General features: G+C 35.9%; 5 protein-coding genes across 5 annotated transcripts; 3 read left to right on the forward strand and 2 right to left on the reverse strand.

Moving 5' to 3' along the window:
- The first annotated feature begins 8,360 nt into the window (after positions 1–8,360).
- On the forward strand, positions 8,361–9,361 carry LOC126752739 (eukaryotic translation initiation factor 3 subunit K). The gene is made up of 3 exons (XM_050463699.1): positions 8,361–8,540; positions 8,623–9,062; positions 9,121–9,361. Exons 1-3 carry the CDS (start codon positions 8,470–8,472, stop codon positions 9,273–9,275), a joined length of 666 nt encoding a protein of 221 aa, XP_050319656.1. The 5' UTR covers positions 8,361–8,469; the 3' UTR covers positions 9,276–9,361.
- A 356-nt stretch (positions 9,362–9,717) lies between these two features.
- Positions 9,718–11,157, reverse strand: LOC126752738 (TATA-box-binding protein). Its single transcript, XM_050463698.1, has 4 exons — positions 10,723–11,157; positions 10,528–10,667; positions 10,215–10,458; positions 9,718–10,145 (listed from the first exon to the last, which is right to left on the reverse strand). Exons 1-4 carry the CDS (start codon positions 11,038–11,040, stop codon positions 9,867–9,869), a joined length of 981 nt encoding a protein of 326 aa, XP_050319655.1. The 5' UTR covers positions 11,041–11,157; the 3' UTR covers positions 9,718–9,866.
- Positions 11,158–11,478: 321 nt separating this feature from the next.
- LOC126752115 (probable cGMP 3',5'-cyclic phosphodiesterase subunit delta) lies at positions 11,479–12,385 on the forward strand. Its single transcript, XM_050462685.1, has one exon. It carries the CDS (start codon positions 11,620–11,622, stop codon positions 12,079–12,081), a length of 462 nt encoding a protein of 153 aa, XP_050318642.1. The 5' UTR covers positions 11,479–11,619; the 3' UTR covers positions 12,082–12,385.
- Positions 12,386–13,372: 987 nt separating this feature from the next.
- On the forward strand, positions 13,373–14,376 carry LOC126752114 (trafficking protein particle complex subunit 4). The gene is made up of 2 exons (XM_050462683.1): positions 13,373–13,618; positions 13,688–14,376. The coding sequence occupies exons 1-2, from the start codon at positions 13,444–13,446 to the stop codon at positions 14,170–14,172; spliced, it is 660 nt and encodes a 219-aa protein (XP_050318640.1). The 5' UTR covers positions 13,373–13,443; the 3' UTR covers positions 14,173–14,376.
- A 16-nt stretch (positions 14,377–14,392) lies between these two features.
- On the reverse strand, positions 14,393–17,183 carry LOC126752113 (kinesin-like protein Klp68D). Its single transcript, XM_050462682.1, has 2 exons — positions 17,112–17,183; positions 14,393–16,963 (listed from the first exon to the last, which is right to left on the reverse strand). The coding sequence occupies exon 2, from the start codon at positions 16,903–16,905 to the stop codon at positions 14,590–14,592; it is 2,316 nt and encodes a 771-aa protein (XP_050318639.1). The 5' UTR covers positions 16,906–16,963; positions 17,112–17,183; the 3' UTR covers positions 14,393–14,589.

The following is a 17,183-nucleotide window of genomic DNA, read 5'->3' on the forward strand; positions in this document are numbered from 1 at the left end:
ACGCACATTTGTCTTTCTTGTTACTTACACACATATATGCATGTATGTGTATGTGAATTGTCCCCAGAAAAGCAAATATGCTGGCGACATGCAGTCAAACTGAAAATTCTATTAGCGACTTTAGTCGTCGTCGGTACACTCGATGAATTATTGAGTAATTTCTGGCAGTCAGTTTGAGATTTACCGCAAGTGCGGCCACATTGCGCTCTGGAACAACGACACACTGGCAGAAGAAGGTGACGAGTATGAAAGCTGGTGGTGCTTTCTTTCTTTATCATAATATCAATCACTATGATACCGAACGAATTCTGAAAAATACCACTTAAATTAGTTAGACTCATCTAGAATATATCGATAATCCTTCGATATTTCCTGAGTACTCAATTAACCGAGCGACGTCCTTCTTATTACAAACGTAATATTTTAGAAATAGGTATATATTGGGTCGTTCACTTAGTACATTCATTTGATGACATCAGCTGATCGTATCGATTTTTTTCGCAGCCAACTTCACACTTAACCGCTTTACCGCTCGCTATGTATTTTGTAAGGCTTGTTTGAGGATGCACAACGTCCTGGAAGAACCCTTAAAACTTGGCATATGTGTTCCTCATGTGCTTACAGAACGGGTTCGTCGCATTAACGACTGTAATTTGCTAATCAAACGTCGAGGAAATGATCCATTTTTGAAGCGCATTGTTACTGGCGACGAAAAGTGGGTAATTTACAAGAATTGAAAGCGCAGGAGATCATGGTTACTTTAAAGGCCACCATAAAAAATGTTATGTTTTCTGTTTAGGGGAATTTCAAAGGGATCGTTTATTTAGAGCTTTTGTCCGCCAATGCCACGAGTAATTTTCGAGTGTATTATGATCAGCTGGACAAATTGAGTTATGCACTCAAACAGAAGCAGCATGAATGGGATGTGCTACCGCACCCACCATATTCTTCAGGCTTGATACCTTCGAACTATTACTAGTTTCGTTCTCTGCAAAAGTTTTTGGACGAACCTTTAGCTCAAATCAGGACGTCAAAAACCAATCGGACCAGTTTTTTGTTTACAAGGAGGATCAACTTAATGAGCGTTGAATCAATCTTTTGCTCGAAAAATCGCAAATGTATTGGATCAAAATGAAGAATGTATAATCTCATCAAATCTTGCTTAAATTACAACTTAAATTAAAAAAAAACGAAATTACTTAGTGAACCGCCCAATATCAGTAATCTTACAGGGTTTGTTCGGAAAGTAATAGGACTCAGCATTGAAGGCTTAACGGAAGGCATTCTCCGGAATAGCCTTGAGAGCCGAGGTGCATGTTGCTTGGATCCCCTCTGTCGTCTCAAAATGCTTGCCTTTCATCTGCGAAAGCGTTGGGATGCCGCCGGGGCGTGGTCGTGGTGCAACTCAAATGTTCAAGTGCTCCATCACAATGTCATGAGCCACAAATTTTGATAAATTTAACATCTGGGCAATTAAACGAATACTTAGTCGACGGTCTGAGTTCAAAACTTTGGGTCCCATTGTCGGTGTTTGTCGAAGTCGCTGGTCTCCTAGCACGGTCTTCATCAGCGACCTCTTCCGGGCTCTCCATAAAAGGCCTGGCGCCACCGAAACACACCACTTCTTGCTTCTATGCCAAAGAGAATATACGAAATAAATAGATGCACGGAGATGCGTCTACTCTGGCTTGGACCGTATTCACAATTTATTAATTCATATTTATGTTCATGTTTTATTTGTCACCCAATTGTTAAACATATGTACATATTTAGGAATGTAATAAGCAATCAAAAGCAAGAATTGGACATATGTAAGTATGTAAGTACATATCTTAGTACCTCATCTAAAGCAACAAATACGAAAAACAGGACAATGGAAAACACCTTTTCATTCTCCAACTGTAATTCAGCAGTGATCGACCTAAACGCATTAAATTTTTTGAGAATTCTACAATGGCAGCATTGTTTTGGTTGTAAATCAAATATTTGTTTATTTTAACTCTTTACACACAACTACGCCAGCGCCGAAGAATAACAAACGATTAAGAGGACAATGCTTGCAACCGGAATATGGGAACACTTTTTCATTTGAAGCCTGCCAAATTTCGCCTGGGGGTGTGTTTGTTTTTCAAGACCCAGCAGCTATCAAAACGATCAGCGAGCAGACACCACATTTTCTCTAATGGACTTTTGAATAGAGACATTGTGAATGCAAACGTGCAAAAAGTTCTCAAACAAAAATTTAAAACACAGCAAACAGCAAAAGTATTGACTAAATAGTAATATGTACCAGCTTGGAAGTGCAAGATCGAACTAATCGCTTGACTTAACTTACCGGGAACTTTGAAATAATTTTCTAAGCTTTTCCATAATCGTGTTAAAATAGCTAGATACATATGGATGCATGTATTTATGTATGTATGAACGATTATATGCCACCAATACTTATTAATGGTAATTTCTAAGTGTTTTGGGCATGCCTGTTTCCCATATACAAACAATAAATGCCCAATTTATACAAAACCGAACTCACGCCACCGAAACAAACTGAAGTGGAAAAGTGCAATTACTCAAATCCCATGTTATCCCGCATGTTTGCACTACCTTGTGCCAGCTGATAATGATCTGCGCAGCTTCTGGTCATTTTCGTGTTTGCGGCATAGCCGAGAGAAAAATTTTACGCTTGATCTACATTGGCCGACAACGTTTTCAATTGACCGTTAAAAAATTCTGTATTCATTGTTTTTTTTTGTTTGTAAGAGCTGAGAAAAGTGTATTGTTTTCGACTTGCACGTCTCTTTCACTGCTGCGTGTTCGAACATATTCTCTCTAACGGGATCGCATGCCGCGCCGGTGCCACTTTGTAAAACATGGATGAACCGGGATAAGCTGTGTAGCAAAATATTGCTGTCCTTTGTTTACCGCTATTTTTGCTCCTTTCAAGCGTTTCTCGTCAATAGAGCATAAAGGGCAAATAAGAATAAAACGGTAAATTAAAAAACTGCGTTGATGCGCATTTGATCGTTTGAGCGAAGGATTTTCGCAAGCAAGAATTTTGTAATTTCCTGTTTTGGATTCATAAGTAGTTTTAGAATGCCATAATTCTTAGACATATGTGTATATATGTACATATGTATGTAGGTATATGCACGTACATACATACTTATGGTGTCCCATGTATTATAATGCCGCATCAGCTTTCGTGCAAGATTAAAATATAAAAGTATCAACGTTGGATTTAACTATAAAATTATTAATCACGCACCATCAATTTACAATCTGAGCGCTTTGTTCTTGAAGACTGTTACATCCTTTTGTTCAGACTTTGGCAAATACATATGTATGTGCGTCAAGCACAGTGTATATGCAAGCCAGTATTTATGAGACGCAGTATGCAGAATATTGTTCCAGCTGTCCTTCCCATTTAAATTCACTGAATTTCCCTCAACCTCGCAGCGTCCGCGTCCGCATACTTTTATTTCTTCTTAGCCACTTGCAGCACAATTAAAATCCAAAAATTGATTTCAGCTTCGCTCATATCTGATTTCATGCCATGAAAAGGCGCGTTAGCGAATATCCTTTACGCCAAACAAAGCGTTGTAATGACGGCTGTTCTTGTGGGGGGTGTGAAATGCTTTCCAATTAACACTTCAGCGCTGCACTTGAATGCGTCAACCACTCAAGATCTTGTTATTCTGTCAGTTGCAAGCGCTTGGCGTTGAAATCATTAAGCTACGATGTGGCTAAGTGTGCTTTAATATGTACATATGTGTGTATGTATGCATACTCGTAAGTATGTAAGACCATCTCAAACACCATGAGCCATCATAGCCACCGCAGTGCGCAGATGAAGATATTTATCGACAATGCGATAATTGGTAGGGTGATTTGGAGCTTCACCACGCCAATATGAAAGAGCCTAAAACCCTTTTTGACTTTTTAATTTTTACCACATGTAGTTGTAATTGTAGCAGAATGGGTTTGTGCATCTAGGTGCCATTTTTTAATTGTTTCAAACAGCAATTATATTCGAAAGTATAGCCGGTAGAGATTGAAGAACATGCTGTCTGGACAGTATGCCGCACGATATCTTCCTAATCAAGACATAACCCTCATCATTTCTCCGATTTTGAATGACTCTATATACAAACCATCTAAATATTTCATGACGAAGACGCACGTTAGCTATCAACTGGAGATGTCTACTTACAAGTATAATCCCATTCTTCTCAAATGTTAGATTACGCCTGGTAATACAATGAAGAAACATGTCGTTCTCAGTATTAGTTCTTCAATCATTTTTATTACTTAACTTGTTCGACTAGTACTAGTATAACTGTTTGCCACTCTCCAATAAAGTTTTAGTGTTTTCGTCTATAGTTTGAGAAATGCACTCGTCTAATGAAGTATAGAGAAAATGAAGAATTTTAGACAGTCTTTGCTGGGAAATGACCGCAGTACTTACCGACGCACGCAGCGTATACTGATTGTTTGAAAATCAATTTGTAACTTAATTGAAATCCTTTTAAAAGTAATGAGATCCTCCTGCTACTTTCGCACACAAAAACCCTTTCATAGACATACATACATACAGATCTCTGCTCAGCAATTGCTTTAGTTAGAGTATAAGCCGGGATGGTATTTAAATTAATCCACATATTCTAATCTGTCGCTAGGCTAACATGTCAGTTATGATCCTTTTAGGCTCGACACGCTCATTTACCGGTGGTTAGGGTATTTACAGTAAAATACATACATACGATTTTGGATTTTGATGTTATCATTCGTTGAGTGTATATGTGTGTATGTACTCGGATATGATCTTATAAGAAAGAAATGCTAATATGCATTTATGTATATATGTATGTACATACAAGTATGTATGTAAGTATGGACATGTAGTTTGCTTTGTGTACGCGCTTGCGCATTAGTATTTGGAGCGAGCTTAGTGTTTGCAAAGACATTTTATGAACGCTCAGCATGACGTATTTGTTTGGAGATCAATTTATTAACTAATTGAAATCCTACTTTACAATAATGGTAAACGCCCACTTTTCAATACAACGCCGAACCTTTCTGAAATGGAGAGATCAATCTTTGAAAGTTGAGGTTTGCAATGTTTGGCGCACAAAGCATCACTAAGGTTTAATTATATACTTTACTATATGCAGAGGTACTTCAGCCTGCAGCTGCCTCACGCGGTCACACACATACACACTACATATGTACATATGTACTAGTTATGTTAATACCCTGCCGTTGAACTAATTGTGAACTGCCATTGCAACAAGTATGGGTCGCAAGTCCTACTGCTAATTTAGAGCTCTATATCTTATTTTAGTGCTTAATTATGGCACTATTTCATCCAGCCATCTAAATTTTTACTCAAGTTACAGCTGGTACGTACCGTCGGGCAGACGGACAGACAGACAGCTAGTCACACGGATTTCAACTTTTCTCGCCATCCTGATCATTTATATATACATACATATGTATGTATGTTTATAACCATATATTTATCTCGCAGACAACCGTTAGGTGAACAAAACTATTATACTCTGTGGCAACATGTTGCAAGAGTATAAAAATGTGTCAAATCGAAAAAGTCAGACCCTACTTATTTAGAATGGTACAAGTTTAGTCAGGAGTACTTACTCGGCCCATGGTATCCCATTCGCTTGCTAAATGTGAACTTTGCCAAATTGTGCTGTCAAATAAAGTACTTATATGTATGTATGTATGGATGTGTGCGTAAACGAAAGGAAATCCTAACCTGCAGTTATTTTTCCTAAACAATATTACATTTTCTAAAGTAGTGGAATAAAATGTAGCAGCTAACCCAAGATAATATGCCTTTCGATTTCATCGCGACGCGACAATCCCTTCAACTTTGCTATTATTCGCCGCCCCCAGAAGGAAGGAAGGTGGCTAAGCTGTGCAGGACACTTTGGGCAGACACCCAAACATATTTACCACACACACACACACGCGCATTTATATAATAGGAACATTCGTAATCATATAGTGATGTATATACAAAGTATACATACATAGAATCACGTGTGTAAATTCCAGTCAATTGAATTACAATATGAGTACATCGAATCCCGTTCTTCTCCAGTCTCATTCTCAGATCATTGTTCTCTGAAAAGTTTTTTTCGAAAAATTTTTTGGAATTCAGGGATTTACAGAATAGCGTCCAACTGATTTAAATAAAATCTGTATTTAATTTTCGAATACATTTCGGGATTGCTAAAGTTTACCATTCCGCTATATTAGCGGGATTTTCATCTTACAGTGGTCCCGGATGGGAACGTGATGCTTTTGCGACACTATTTGAAACTCTGGAAACCTGGTGCATGATTAAATTTTTTTCTCTTACATATGTACATATACCGTTGATCTCTTTTGAGCGCGATAGCAGTGTTTTTGTTTTTCGCCGACGAGGAAAGCCAAAGCCGGTCAGCGAAAACAAACTAAGCTGAGTTGGAACGCCTAAGGACCATGTGTGAAATTAAATTGAGATTGCTGTCGCAGGCTCTCTGTTGCTTAGCAGTAACCATTTGCGTATGAATATTTCCTTTGAGCCAAATTGTTGGGCGTAACAAGTGAGTAGAACACATTTAATCAATTGAGTGGAGCTGCCCAATCTGGCAGATTTATTTAAAGCTGCTCTATTTCCAACTGTGCACAAAAATTAAATCGACAGGCAGCGAGGGGAAAGGATAGCGTTTTTGGAGCTCACTGTTCATATATTCATTGATGAATCTGCTTATATAAAATATAATTGTTGTTCTCGTATCTATGTATGTACCTCCCTTCTTTTCCAATCACATAACCTAGGACTACATAGGCACACTCTTATAAATGCAAGGGTCATGCTATGCGCGTATAAAGGATGTGCTTTCTGCTAGTAGGATAAGTAAATTTCAGGGTTTTGTGTCGCAAGTCGACTTGATTTTAACTTGGTTTAAGAGGCAACCAGTGACCACCATTTCATTCAAAAAGCACTCGCTTTTTTCCATTTTCATATTCTCAAGTTCTTGTTTATTATTCAAATTTGTTATTAAGTACAAAAAATGCATTTAGAGACAGGTATAAAAAAATGGCGCATCTGGTGACATTGATCCTGACTCTCCTGGTGGTCTGAAAAAAAAAATCAAAAGAAATTCTTAATCAGTAAGGATGCTGTTTATATATAGTGCCCTACCGCAGGGAACACGAAATTTTTTTTTTTTTGAAAAAATGGCGACTGCATGAAAATAAAAAACGTTTTTACGCTTTTTTTTTGAAATTCCTGAATTTTTTTAAAATATTAAAAAGAAAAAATTTTGACACGATGCTTGTAGGAACAATAAAGGATTATATAATGAAGGTTCACGGAAAATTTCAAGTAAATCGGTTGTATAGAACTTGAGATAATGCCGGTACCGTGTGGAACCTAGAACTAGAACCTTTGAACAAACAAGGCATGAAGTGCTGAACACAATGCTCGCGACACGACATGGCAGCACGGACAGTGAACTGAATGAGAATGGCGTCGTGAAGCCTACTATATGAACATTTGTGAGAAGCCGGCACACACACACTGTCCATTTTGCAAGTACACAATTTCGTTGTGGCTAATCTATCTAATACTTGACTTCAATGAAATTTTAATATTTTGTTCAAAGTGAAATTTTTTATGCAAAAAACAAGTAAATATTTTTTTTTAATTATCAATTGATCATTACAAATGATTATATAATATTAGAGCTATTTATTTTATGCTTTAATTTGTAAAATAACTTCAAGTTTGGTTTAGAGCTGTGAATAATTTTACATTTTACATATTAGTGGCATCCCTCATTCTATCTTCCATTCTCCTGTCAACTACTCCTGTCGGTCCTACGCCGTTGGCAAAAAACATAATTGAAGTTAGCGAGAACGACAACTGTCGGCCTGCAGTCGTGTAGTCGTGCAGCTGTCAAAATAACAATGTCCATAAGAACGTGTGTATTTTAATATTTGACAGATGTCGTTTGCGGTCTGTCGCGAGCATTGGAGCCGTCACGAGTTCACCACGAGTTGACGCAACAAAAGTTTTCATGATAATTTACATTATATATTGAAACCGAGCCAAGCTGAAAAGTTTTGTGTCTCAAAATTTTAAATAAATTAAGATATCTTAATACAATTAAAAAAATACACTTTAAATAAATAAATAAAAATTTCTGAAAACATTTCCAATTTATAAACTATTTTCTTCTTCGCGGATTTATACTAACACTATAATTATGGAATGAAGTGTAAGTAATACGGCATCTATTACAATTCTGTTTTGAACTGCATTATCCACCTAAGCTACTGACAGTTGTTGACGCTCTTTCACTCCTTTCTTTAACGTCAACTTGCGATTCTGTTTGCGTCGCACTGCTGGATTATTAATTCTTCAAATTATATTGTTAAAAAAACATCGAGTGCTAGAAAATGTCGCATATGGTGAAAATGGAAAATGGTCAAAGTCAAACTATTCAAGAGATGTTAGGGTGCATTGAACGGTAAGTCAAATTCTTACATTTGTGCAGGTGGATATACAAACATAACCTTAAACGCTGGTTCTGCTCTCAAATTTTACTACAGGTACAACCCGGATCACCTTAAAACGCTGGAAGCTTATGTCGAAGATCAAGCTAAAAATAATACCTACGATTTGGAGGCAAATCTGGCAGTGCTCAAACTATATCAGTTCAACCCACATATGCTTAACTTCGACATCACATATACAATACTGCTGAAGTGTTTGACAAACCTGCCGCATACAGATTTTGTTATGGCAAAATGTTTATTATTGCCACAACAAATGAAGGACGGGACCGTGCAGACCATAATTGATTTGGCCGACATATTAGAGCGCACAGATTTTACATTGTTTTGGCAGCGTGCTGAAGTAAACCGATCCATGTTTCGTCATATTTCTGGTTTCCATGATTCCATACGTAAATTCGTATGCCACGTTGTGGGAATAACTTTCCAAACTATCAGGAAGGATTTGCTGAAGGAACTCTTAGGAGGAATTGAAGGTAATTGCTGCTGCTGCTTTTTTCCAATGTAGATAAAAAAATATAAATTACATTACAGATTCGACGCTTGATCAGTGGATTAAGAAATATGGCTGGAAACATCAAGGAAATTTAATTGTCATCGCTGTTCAAGATGAGAAAATTAAGACGAAAAACATAACTGAAAAGATTGAGTTTGATAACTTGGGTGGTTTAATGGCTCAATGCTTGTAATTACTTAAATTTAATTTTCTTTCTATTTATGTATGTAATTGTACTTCATGAGAACGAAATATAAAGTAAAATTTGTAAGAAAGTGATTTCATGGAATATTTTGTTTTGTTAACGAATTGCACACCCATTGAGAGCGAAATCGGTTCTTAAATCCACAATTCGTGTTTTAGGTGTGTTGGAAAATAACAGCAGAGATTCATTGATGCCATCTCTTAAAATCTATGTGAAATTAGAATAATAATACACGAACATTTTCAGTTTATTTTATATATATTAAACGAAAAGCTAAATTAATTACAAATATTAGAACATGCCGTATAAAATTAGATTATATTTATATATTACGGCTTATAACCCGTTGCTTCTAAATTTAATATACATACTTATTAAATAAACTATAATATACACTTATCTAGCTTTCCACACATACATTATGTAAAACTTCAATGTATAGAAAAGAAAAACTCCCTGATTCATCCAAACGCAAATGCATGGTTAGCAACCAAACGTGAGCAGCGAAGTCATTTAATGCAAAACTCTTTTTGCAATTGAATTAATAACTTCAGCGAAAACAATAAACGAACTGTTATGTTAAGATTGTTTTTTGAACTTTTTAAGAATAGGAAATATCTTGTCGAATGCTTCATAGATTTCCTGTCGTACTTTTGCACCAGTCAGCACCACTTTACCGGACACAAAAATTAGCAGCACTATACGAGGTCGAACCATTCGATATATAAGTCCAGGAAATAACTCAGGTTCATAAGAACTGAAATTACAATGGGTAAGTACTAGACCTTCCAGGCGAATAGGAAATTTCACATCACATGACCCGACCATGTTTTGGATTTTGAAATCACGAAATTTGGCCTGCAGAAGTAAAAACATTTGAATATATTTTTCATTTACACATGCATGCCATCATCCCCATTATATTACCTGAAATCCTAATTTTTGAATGATACGTGCGTACTTTCTTGCCGCCAATCTAGAGTCATCCTCACTCTTTGCTCCGGTACATACCATTTTACCCGAGGAGAAAATTAATGCTGTAGTACGAGGTTCCCGAATTCGCATAATCACTGCCGCAAAACGTTTGGGATTGTACTCCGCATTACGGGCGTGAAGAGCTATTTTTTTCAAATCCAATTTACAACACAAATTTACTGTTGAAACAATGTTCCTAAAATTTGTAAAAAATTAATAACATCTGGATAACTAAATATTTATCATTAGATTTATGTATACTTACTGTAGTTGTGGAACAATTCCGGGGTCAGCGGAACCGGGTGTCATTGGTGTCATAGGGGTGGCAGGACCCATTGTCTGATGTATATTGCTTAGATTTTCGGCGCGTTCACTCATCGGTACCATTGGTGACATCAAACTTTGCTGAAGAACATAAAATAGATTTATCGCTCCGATATCTATATAACATAGTACTTACTGGTGTTTGTGGTTGCATTAGACTTTGCGGCGCTCCTCCGTTTGTCATTAAAGAACTGGAACTCTGAAATGATTGCATTTGTTTATGCGCCGTCGGCATAGTAGGATGCGAATTGCCAATCATGTTGGCATTATTTGTTGTTGCTGGTGAGTTTCCACTATTCATTAACGAAGGCATTCCCATGTGATTTAAGTCATGATTATCCGCGGCAGGGTGATAAACAGGATTAGGCACAATCTGTTGATCTGCATCCATTTGATGAAGAGGTGTTGCGGAAATGCTGGGAATGGAAAACCCAGGACTCAACATTTGATCCATATTTTATTTACTATGTTCTTCTCAAAGTTATTTAAACAAATTTATCCACAGTCACAGAACAACTTTACAAAAGTAAGATCCAAACACTTAAATTCCGCTATAATACAGTAGCGAAGTGTCAATAATTCTTTTAGCATTTTCAGCAACAGGGTGATTCAAGTTCAATGAAAAATATTTTTTATATAATACGCATTCCGCAACCGGAAAGTTGTAATACCAAGTGATGACATTTATGTCATGGCAAGCTACATAATTTTTATTTTAAATTAGATATTTTCATGTCAGTTCCATTTATTTATTCTGCGCTAAAGAAATCAATGGATATGATGGTTTAATGTAAAACCAAACATCGCTGATTTAGTATGACGTGAGGAACGGATCAATGCGACTGGCAAGTAATTGTGATCGGCTTAACTCTACAAAGAAGAAGAAGAAGGCTAAAATGAAAATACAATAAAAACATATAAACGTCAATTGAATTTTTACATTGGTTGTGACCGAAAAACGAAAATAATTGAATAAGTTATTTATAAATCAATTGTAAAGTGATCTTTTGAAACAGCAACAAAGAAAGAAAACATGGGATCCGAAGATACGGAGATAAGTTCTGGAGATAGAATCCAAAAAGGTTTTCAAATAAATTATATGATTCTTCGTGACGCGGATTCTGGAAAGGTAATATGGCAAGAAAATAAGGACTTCTCTTCACCAGATGTAGAACATGAAGCGCGTGTACCTATCAAAATATTGGATTTAAGAGCCGTGTCTCGTGAAATCAATTTCAGCACCATTGAACCAATGGAAAATTTTCGTCTCGATCAAAAGGTGCTCTTCAAAGGACGCATAATGGAAGAATGGTTTTTCGAAATGGGCTGGGTAGGTGCAAACACTACAAATACTTGGCAATCGACAATCGAAGCTGCACCTGAATCCCAGATGATGCCAGCAAAGGTCTTAAATGGTAATGTTACAATTCAAACAAGTTTCTATGACAACGACACACTTATCACCAAATCAATTGTGCGCCTATACTACATTTAAACAAGCAAACAACAATTCACACTCAATCTGCCCACAACTTGGCATTCTTTTCGTATTTTCATAACATGGGATTTCCAAATAAATACTTGCGATGACGCATTTAGGCAAGGCTGTTTAACTTTAATGCATATATCGATTCATTAATTTTGAAATTATTCCAAGAAATTTTGGAAATTGTTGTAAATTGTATCGAGCTGATATATTTAAGAGCCTGAGCATTTGTGTATTGCAATTGTTATTAATTTATAAGTAGATATAAAAGAGTGAGGTGTAATAAAAACGTACATTTAATATGCAACTGAAATACTAAGCAAAGTGAGTCTTTGATATGTGCAATAGTTCATATTATATCCATTTTATTCATACCACTTTAATCAAATCGGATATGACAAACTAAGTTCTCTAGCTTAAAGTTTATTAACAAATTGAACTTATGATATGTACGTAGGCTACGGATTCTACAAATTACCTCTACAACTATTTATTGTCTATTATTATTTAATTTATCTCTGACTTTGTAAATAACAAATTAATTAAAATAAAAATAAGAAAATCGCTTATAAATAAAAAACAAGTTTTTTTTACTAATACAATATTTAATCATGTAGACGGGATATTAATTAATTCTTCCTACTTCAGATTGTTTAAAATTTTAAAGAAAGACATTGAATGGAAAAATATTATTAGATACGTTTAAAAAAAAATTGCATTAAACACAAGACAAAAGATAAGGATTTACTATGACGAGATATGTGCTGAACACATAGACTTCAAGCGAAATCTGCCAAATATTAAAATACACACGTTCGTATGGACAGACAGCTGCACGACTGCAGGCTCTCAGTTGTCGCTCTCGCTAACTTGAAAATATTTTTTAAATTTGCGGACGACAGTAGAGAGGAGTGATGCCACTAATATGTAAAATGTAAAATTATTCAAAGCTCTAACAAGCCTGACGTTATTTTACAAATAAAAGCATAAAATATCTCTGTTATATCATTTGTAATAACAATTAATAATTTAAAACAAAAATATATTAATATATTTTATTTATAACAAAAATATTTACCACTTTGCACAAAATATTAAAATTTCATTGAAGTGAAAGGTATTATATGGCGACAACGAAATTGTGTACCTACAAAATGAACAACTGTTATGTCGCTGCCTTCTTACAAATGTTCATGTAGTAGGATTCACGACTCCATTTACAGTTCACCGTCGTGCTGCCATGTCGTGTCGCTTTCTATGTGTTCAGAGCAATTTGTTTTTCTTTCATGAGGCTCATTGTGAACATTTTAAATAGTAAGGTGTAAGAAGAATAGTAGTGTTAATAAATTGTAAATATAAATATTACTAGAAATGATTATTTATGGGGTGTATATAGTAAGTAAATCCGGTGGCCTAATCTATAATTTGGATAGCAATGTGCCGAGAATAGAACAAGAACGTTCATTTACGTATCCAATTGATTTAATGCTGGACTATGATCCGAAAAAAGTATCAGTAGTATTTAATAGGAAGGATGGAATTAATGGTTTGTGCAATATTATGTTTATCTTTTGGTTTCATTAACTAAATGTATTCTTTAATAATTTGTTCGCAGTTGGACATGTTCTAACAGCTGTAAACGGTATACCAGTGAACGGCAACACGCTTGAAGATGGACGTGACGTGGAAACTATGCTGGAAAACTCCGAAAATTATCCAGTGAATTTAAAGTTTTGTAGGCCTAAATTGACAACCAATGAAAAGATTGTACAAGCTAGTACCTTTTACCCACTATACGCATTTGCAAGTCAACTTAGTCCAGAGCCTAAAAGTTCCGGCATCGAAATATTGGAGGCCGACACATTTACTTTGCATTGCTTTCAAACATTAACCGGAGTTAAATTCATTATTATTTCGGAAACTGGCCTTAGTGGTATGGATATGTTACTCCGCAAAATATATGAACTTTATTCAGACTATGTTTTGAAAAATCCATTTTATGCTCTTGAAATGCCCATACGTTGTGAATTGTTTGAAAACAAACTTAAAGTATTACTTGAGATGGTCGAAAAAACTGGCATAAATAATCTAGATAAATAGGCTCTTCTTAAGTCACAAAATTTATACCGATATGAAAAAATACAAATTTTTGTGCGGGGTGCGTGATTTATTTTATTATTGCAAAGCTTATCAAATTAAAAAATGCTAGTAAGTTTTTTTTGTTTCTTATTAATATATTGCACAGTCAATAAAACAATAATCTTAGAAAATAAAACTATAAATAAATGAACACACCTACACATACATGTACGTGTATCAATTATGAGTATTAACTTCTCCTTAGTCGTCTTGTCAAGACTGACCCCAAACTTTCTTTAATGAGTTGTAAACCATTCAAAATTAACAATAGGTATCTTCAACTTATCTTAACATAATCATGATAATAAGATAATCGATTAAAACATGTGTGCTTCCATATGTTAGTTAAACATGATGATTTGTTTATAACTGTAGCGTCTACTTATTGACCAATCCACGAGCTTTGGGATAAGCTGATGCTGGTTTCTTAAGCCCCATACGCCCAGTCGGTGGGCGTCTATTTGAGTCAATAGCAGATCCAGGAGATGCTATACCACGACCTGGTTTAATATTACGTGCTCCGGCAACTGGCACTGGGGCTACGACATTGGGAGTTATAGTACTGTTATTAACAGAAGCTAAAGCCGCTGAAGCATTGGCACTAGCATTTATTATATTCTCAAGTCGACTACGTATGGAATTAGTATGCGAATCAACTATGTCAATGTCATCGCCGGTTTGCATAGCTTGAGCTAATACTGCTTGCAACGAAGCTGATACTTTTGGTGAGCGATATTCTTGTGTCGTGCGACAAGGCATTTCTAGTTCATAAGATACAATATTTTCATTTTTAAAACGCAAAGCACCGGATGCATTGGTTTTAGCTTCCATTAGTGCATATTCTGAGATGGGACGACGGCGTTGAGGATGAGAAACCGGACGTTTTGTTAAGCTACTTTGATCACCTACCATTGGTATGGTTGAGAATTTCCATTCCTCTTGCTCCTCATCGTATTTTGCTTGGGTATAAAGACGTTGCTTTACTTCTACTGGTACAAAATTATCTATGATTAATAACTGCCGTTTCAATTCTTTCACAAGTTCATTTTGGGCCATTTCCAATTCCCGTAAATCTTGATTATGGTCATATTTACAATCATTGAGCTCCTGTTGTAGAGCCAAGTATTTAGCGTAACATTTGGAAAGTTTTCTTTTCTTCAATTCTACCTCTTGCTCCAAAGACGTAACCGTCTCTCGAATTTCTAATGTAGTCTCCTCTTGCAATTCCAACTGCTGCTGAATTTCGATTTCACGTTTTTTTCTTTCTGCAATCTCAACAAGCTTCTTTTCAAGTTCTAATTGTCGTTCACTATATGTATCCAACAAATTTTTTCCACCACGCACTAACTGTGATTCGAGTTCTGCCAATTTAGTAGCCAGTTTAGCTGTCTCAACACGCTCGCGTTCTAATTCTTCATTTGACTTCGCTACTTCCGCTTCATTTTCTTTGTCTGATTCGGGCTCTTCATCACTTTCTTCTAATTCCAATTGTACCACTTCATTGCTTATCTTTTCTTTCTTTGGTTTGCGTTGTCGTTTCTTGCTTATCTTTTCAGTGCGCGGTTGCTTCGGTGCAATCAAGCGTTTCAACCTTTCGATTTCCTCCTGATATTCTTTAAGCTTAGCATCCTGTGGATCTTCATTTTTCACTGGTTTGTTTTGTATAGTTTTAGCACGGGATGCATAGCGAAGAGTAGTTAATGTTTCGTTATAATTATATGCCGATGGACCAATATTGGCAATCATAATTGTTTTCGAATTTCCTCCCAAAGAGTCCTGTAACAGGCGAGTGAGCTTCGAATCACGATAGGGTACATGCGGTGAATTCTCTGCCAGTGCTGATATTACATTCCCAAGAGAAGATAGAGCAAGATTTATTTTGCTTGCCTCCTTTAATCGTTCTGCAGAAGCACCTGTTTTAGACTGGCGTTCACTTCCTGCTAAATCTATCAAATTCAGTTTTCCCACTTTTATTGTGTTTGTCTCAATATCACACATCTCTATTCTTATCATGAATATAGCATGCGATCGTGAACTGTGTTCATTCATATTTGTAAAGCCCACAGTGCGATTCTTATTTCCAATATGCATTACATTTAGCATATCATCAACACTTTTGCAATTTATGGCATGCAAATTGGGTACATAAACACCAGAACCACGCTCTCGCACTTCTAAATGTTTAGAATTCGGCTTTAATAAGTCGCGCAACTCTTCCATGTATATTTCCAAATAGCTGACATCGACGAGAAATTGAAAGTTTTCCGTCCGATTAATGTGTAGCCAAATTTGTTCAAATGTTCTAGGAATGATTCCCTTAAGATCCTCATTACCTCTAACACCTTCCATAGTAAATGTTTTTCCAGTTCCAGTTTGTCCGTACGCAAATATACAGCCGTTAAAACCATCTAGAACAGAACTTACAAGAGGAAAGACGACCTCGTTATATAAGTTGATTTGTGTCGCACATGCATCATACGCTGCATCGTAAGTGAACATTTTAGTTTGCTCTTTATTTGCTTCGGTCAAGTTTGTTATTTCTACGACCCCTCGATTAGGATACACTGCCACCACTTCCTCGGAACCCTCCGATTGTTCTTTGTTGCTTATGGGGCGACATCGAACCACTACTTGCACACACTCATTTGGAGTTTGGCTATTGGCAGTACCAGGACGTCTTGATCGGGCACTCATTCTATGTCACTTTCAAAAAGATTTCGAGAATGACTCAAGAGTACTTAGTTAATGTTACCTAGAGAACGAAAAATTATTTAAATAATTCCATATCACGACTTTTTCAATAACTTTTATTCTATATCCTCAAATATAAAGTTTGTTATAGATTCTTATAAAATAATATAAATATTTGTTTTCAAATAACTCCAAAAATATATTTTTACCAAACAATTTAATGTCGTTTGTTGTTTTTCTCACAATTATACTTCAGTTAAAATAGATCGATTAATGTTGAC

Source organism: Bactrocera neohumeralis, chromosome 3, assembly GCF_024586455.1.
Source record: "Bactrocera neohumeralis isolate Rockhampton chromosome 3, APGP_CSIRO_Bneo_wtdbg2-racon-allhic-juicebox.fasta_v2, whole genome shotgun sequence".
Lineage (NCBI taxonomy): Eukaryota > Metazoa > Arthropoda > Insecta > Diptera > Tephritidae > Bactrocera > Bactrocera neohumeralis.

Coding starts and splice junctions, on each gene's coding strand:
- LOC126752113 (XM_050462682.1), bottom strand. CDS start 16,905: ATGAGTGCCCGATCAAGACGTCCTGGTACTGCCAATAGCCAAACTCCA.
- LOC126752115 (XM_050462685.1), top strand. CDS start 11,620: ATGGGATCCGAAGATACGGAGATAAGTTCTGGAGATAGAATCCAAAAA.
- LOC126752739 (XM_050463699.1), top strand. CDS start 8,470: ATGTCGCATATGGTGAAAATGGAAAATGGTCAAAGTCAAACTATTCAA. Junction 8,541..8,622: donor ATGTTAGGGTGCATTGAACG/GTAAGTCAAATT, acceptor ATTTTACTACAG/GTACAACCCGGATCACCTTA. Junction 9,063..9,120: donor ACTCTTAGGAGGAATTGAAG/GTAATTGCTGCT, acceptor ATTACATTACAG/ATTCGACGCTTGATCAGTGG.
- LOC126752114 (XM_050462683.1), top strand. CDS start 13,444: ATGATTATTTATGGGGTGTATATAGTAAGTAAATCCGGTGGCCTAATC. Junction 13,619..13,687: donor TAGGAAGGATGGAATTAATG/GTTTGTGCAATA, acceptor ATTTGTTCGCAG/TTGGACATGTTCTAACAGCT.
- LOC126752738 (XM_050463698.1), bottom strand. CDS start 11,040: ATGGATCAAATGTTGAGTCCTGGGTTTTCCATTCCCAGCATTTCCGCA. Junction 10,668..10,722: donor TAATGCAACCACAAACACCA/GTAAGTACTATG, acceptor TATGTTCTTCAG/CAAAGTTTGATGTCACCAAT. Junction 10,146..10,214: donor TTCAAAAATTAGGATTTCAG/GTAATATAATGG, acceptor TTACTTCTGCAG/GCCAAATTTCGTGATTTCAA.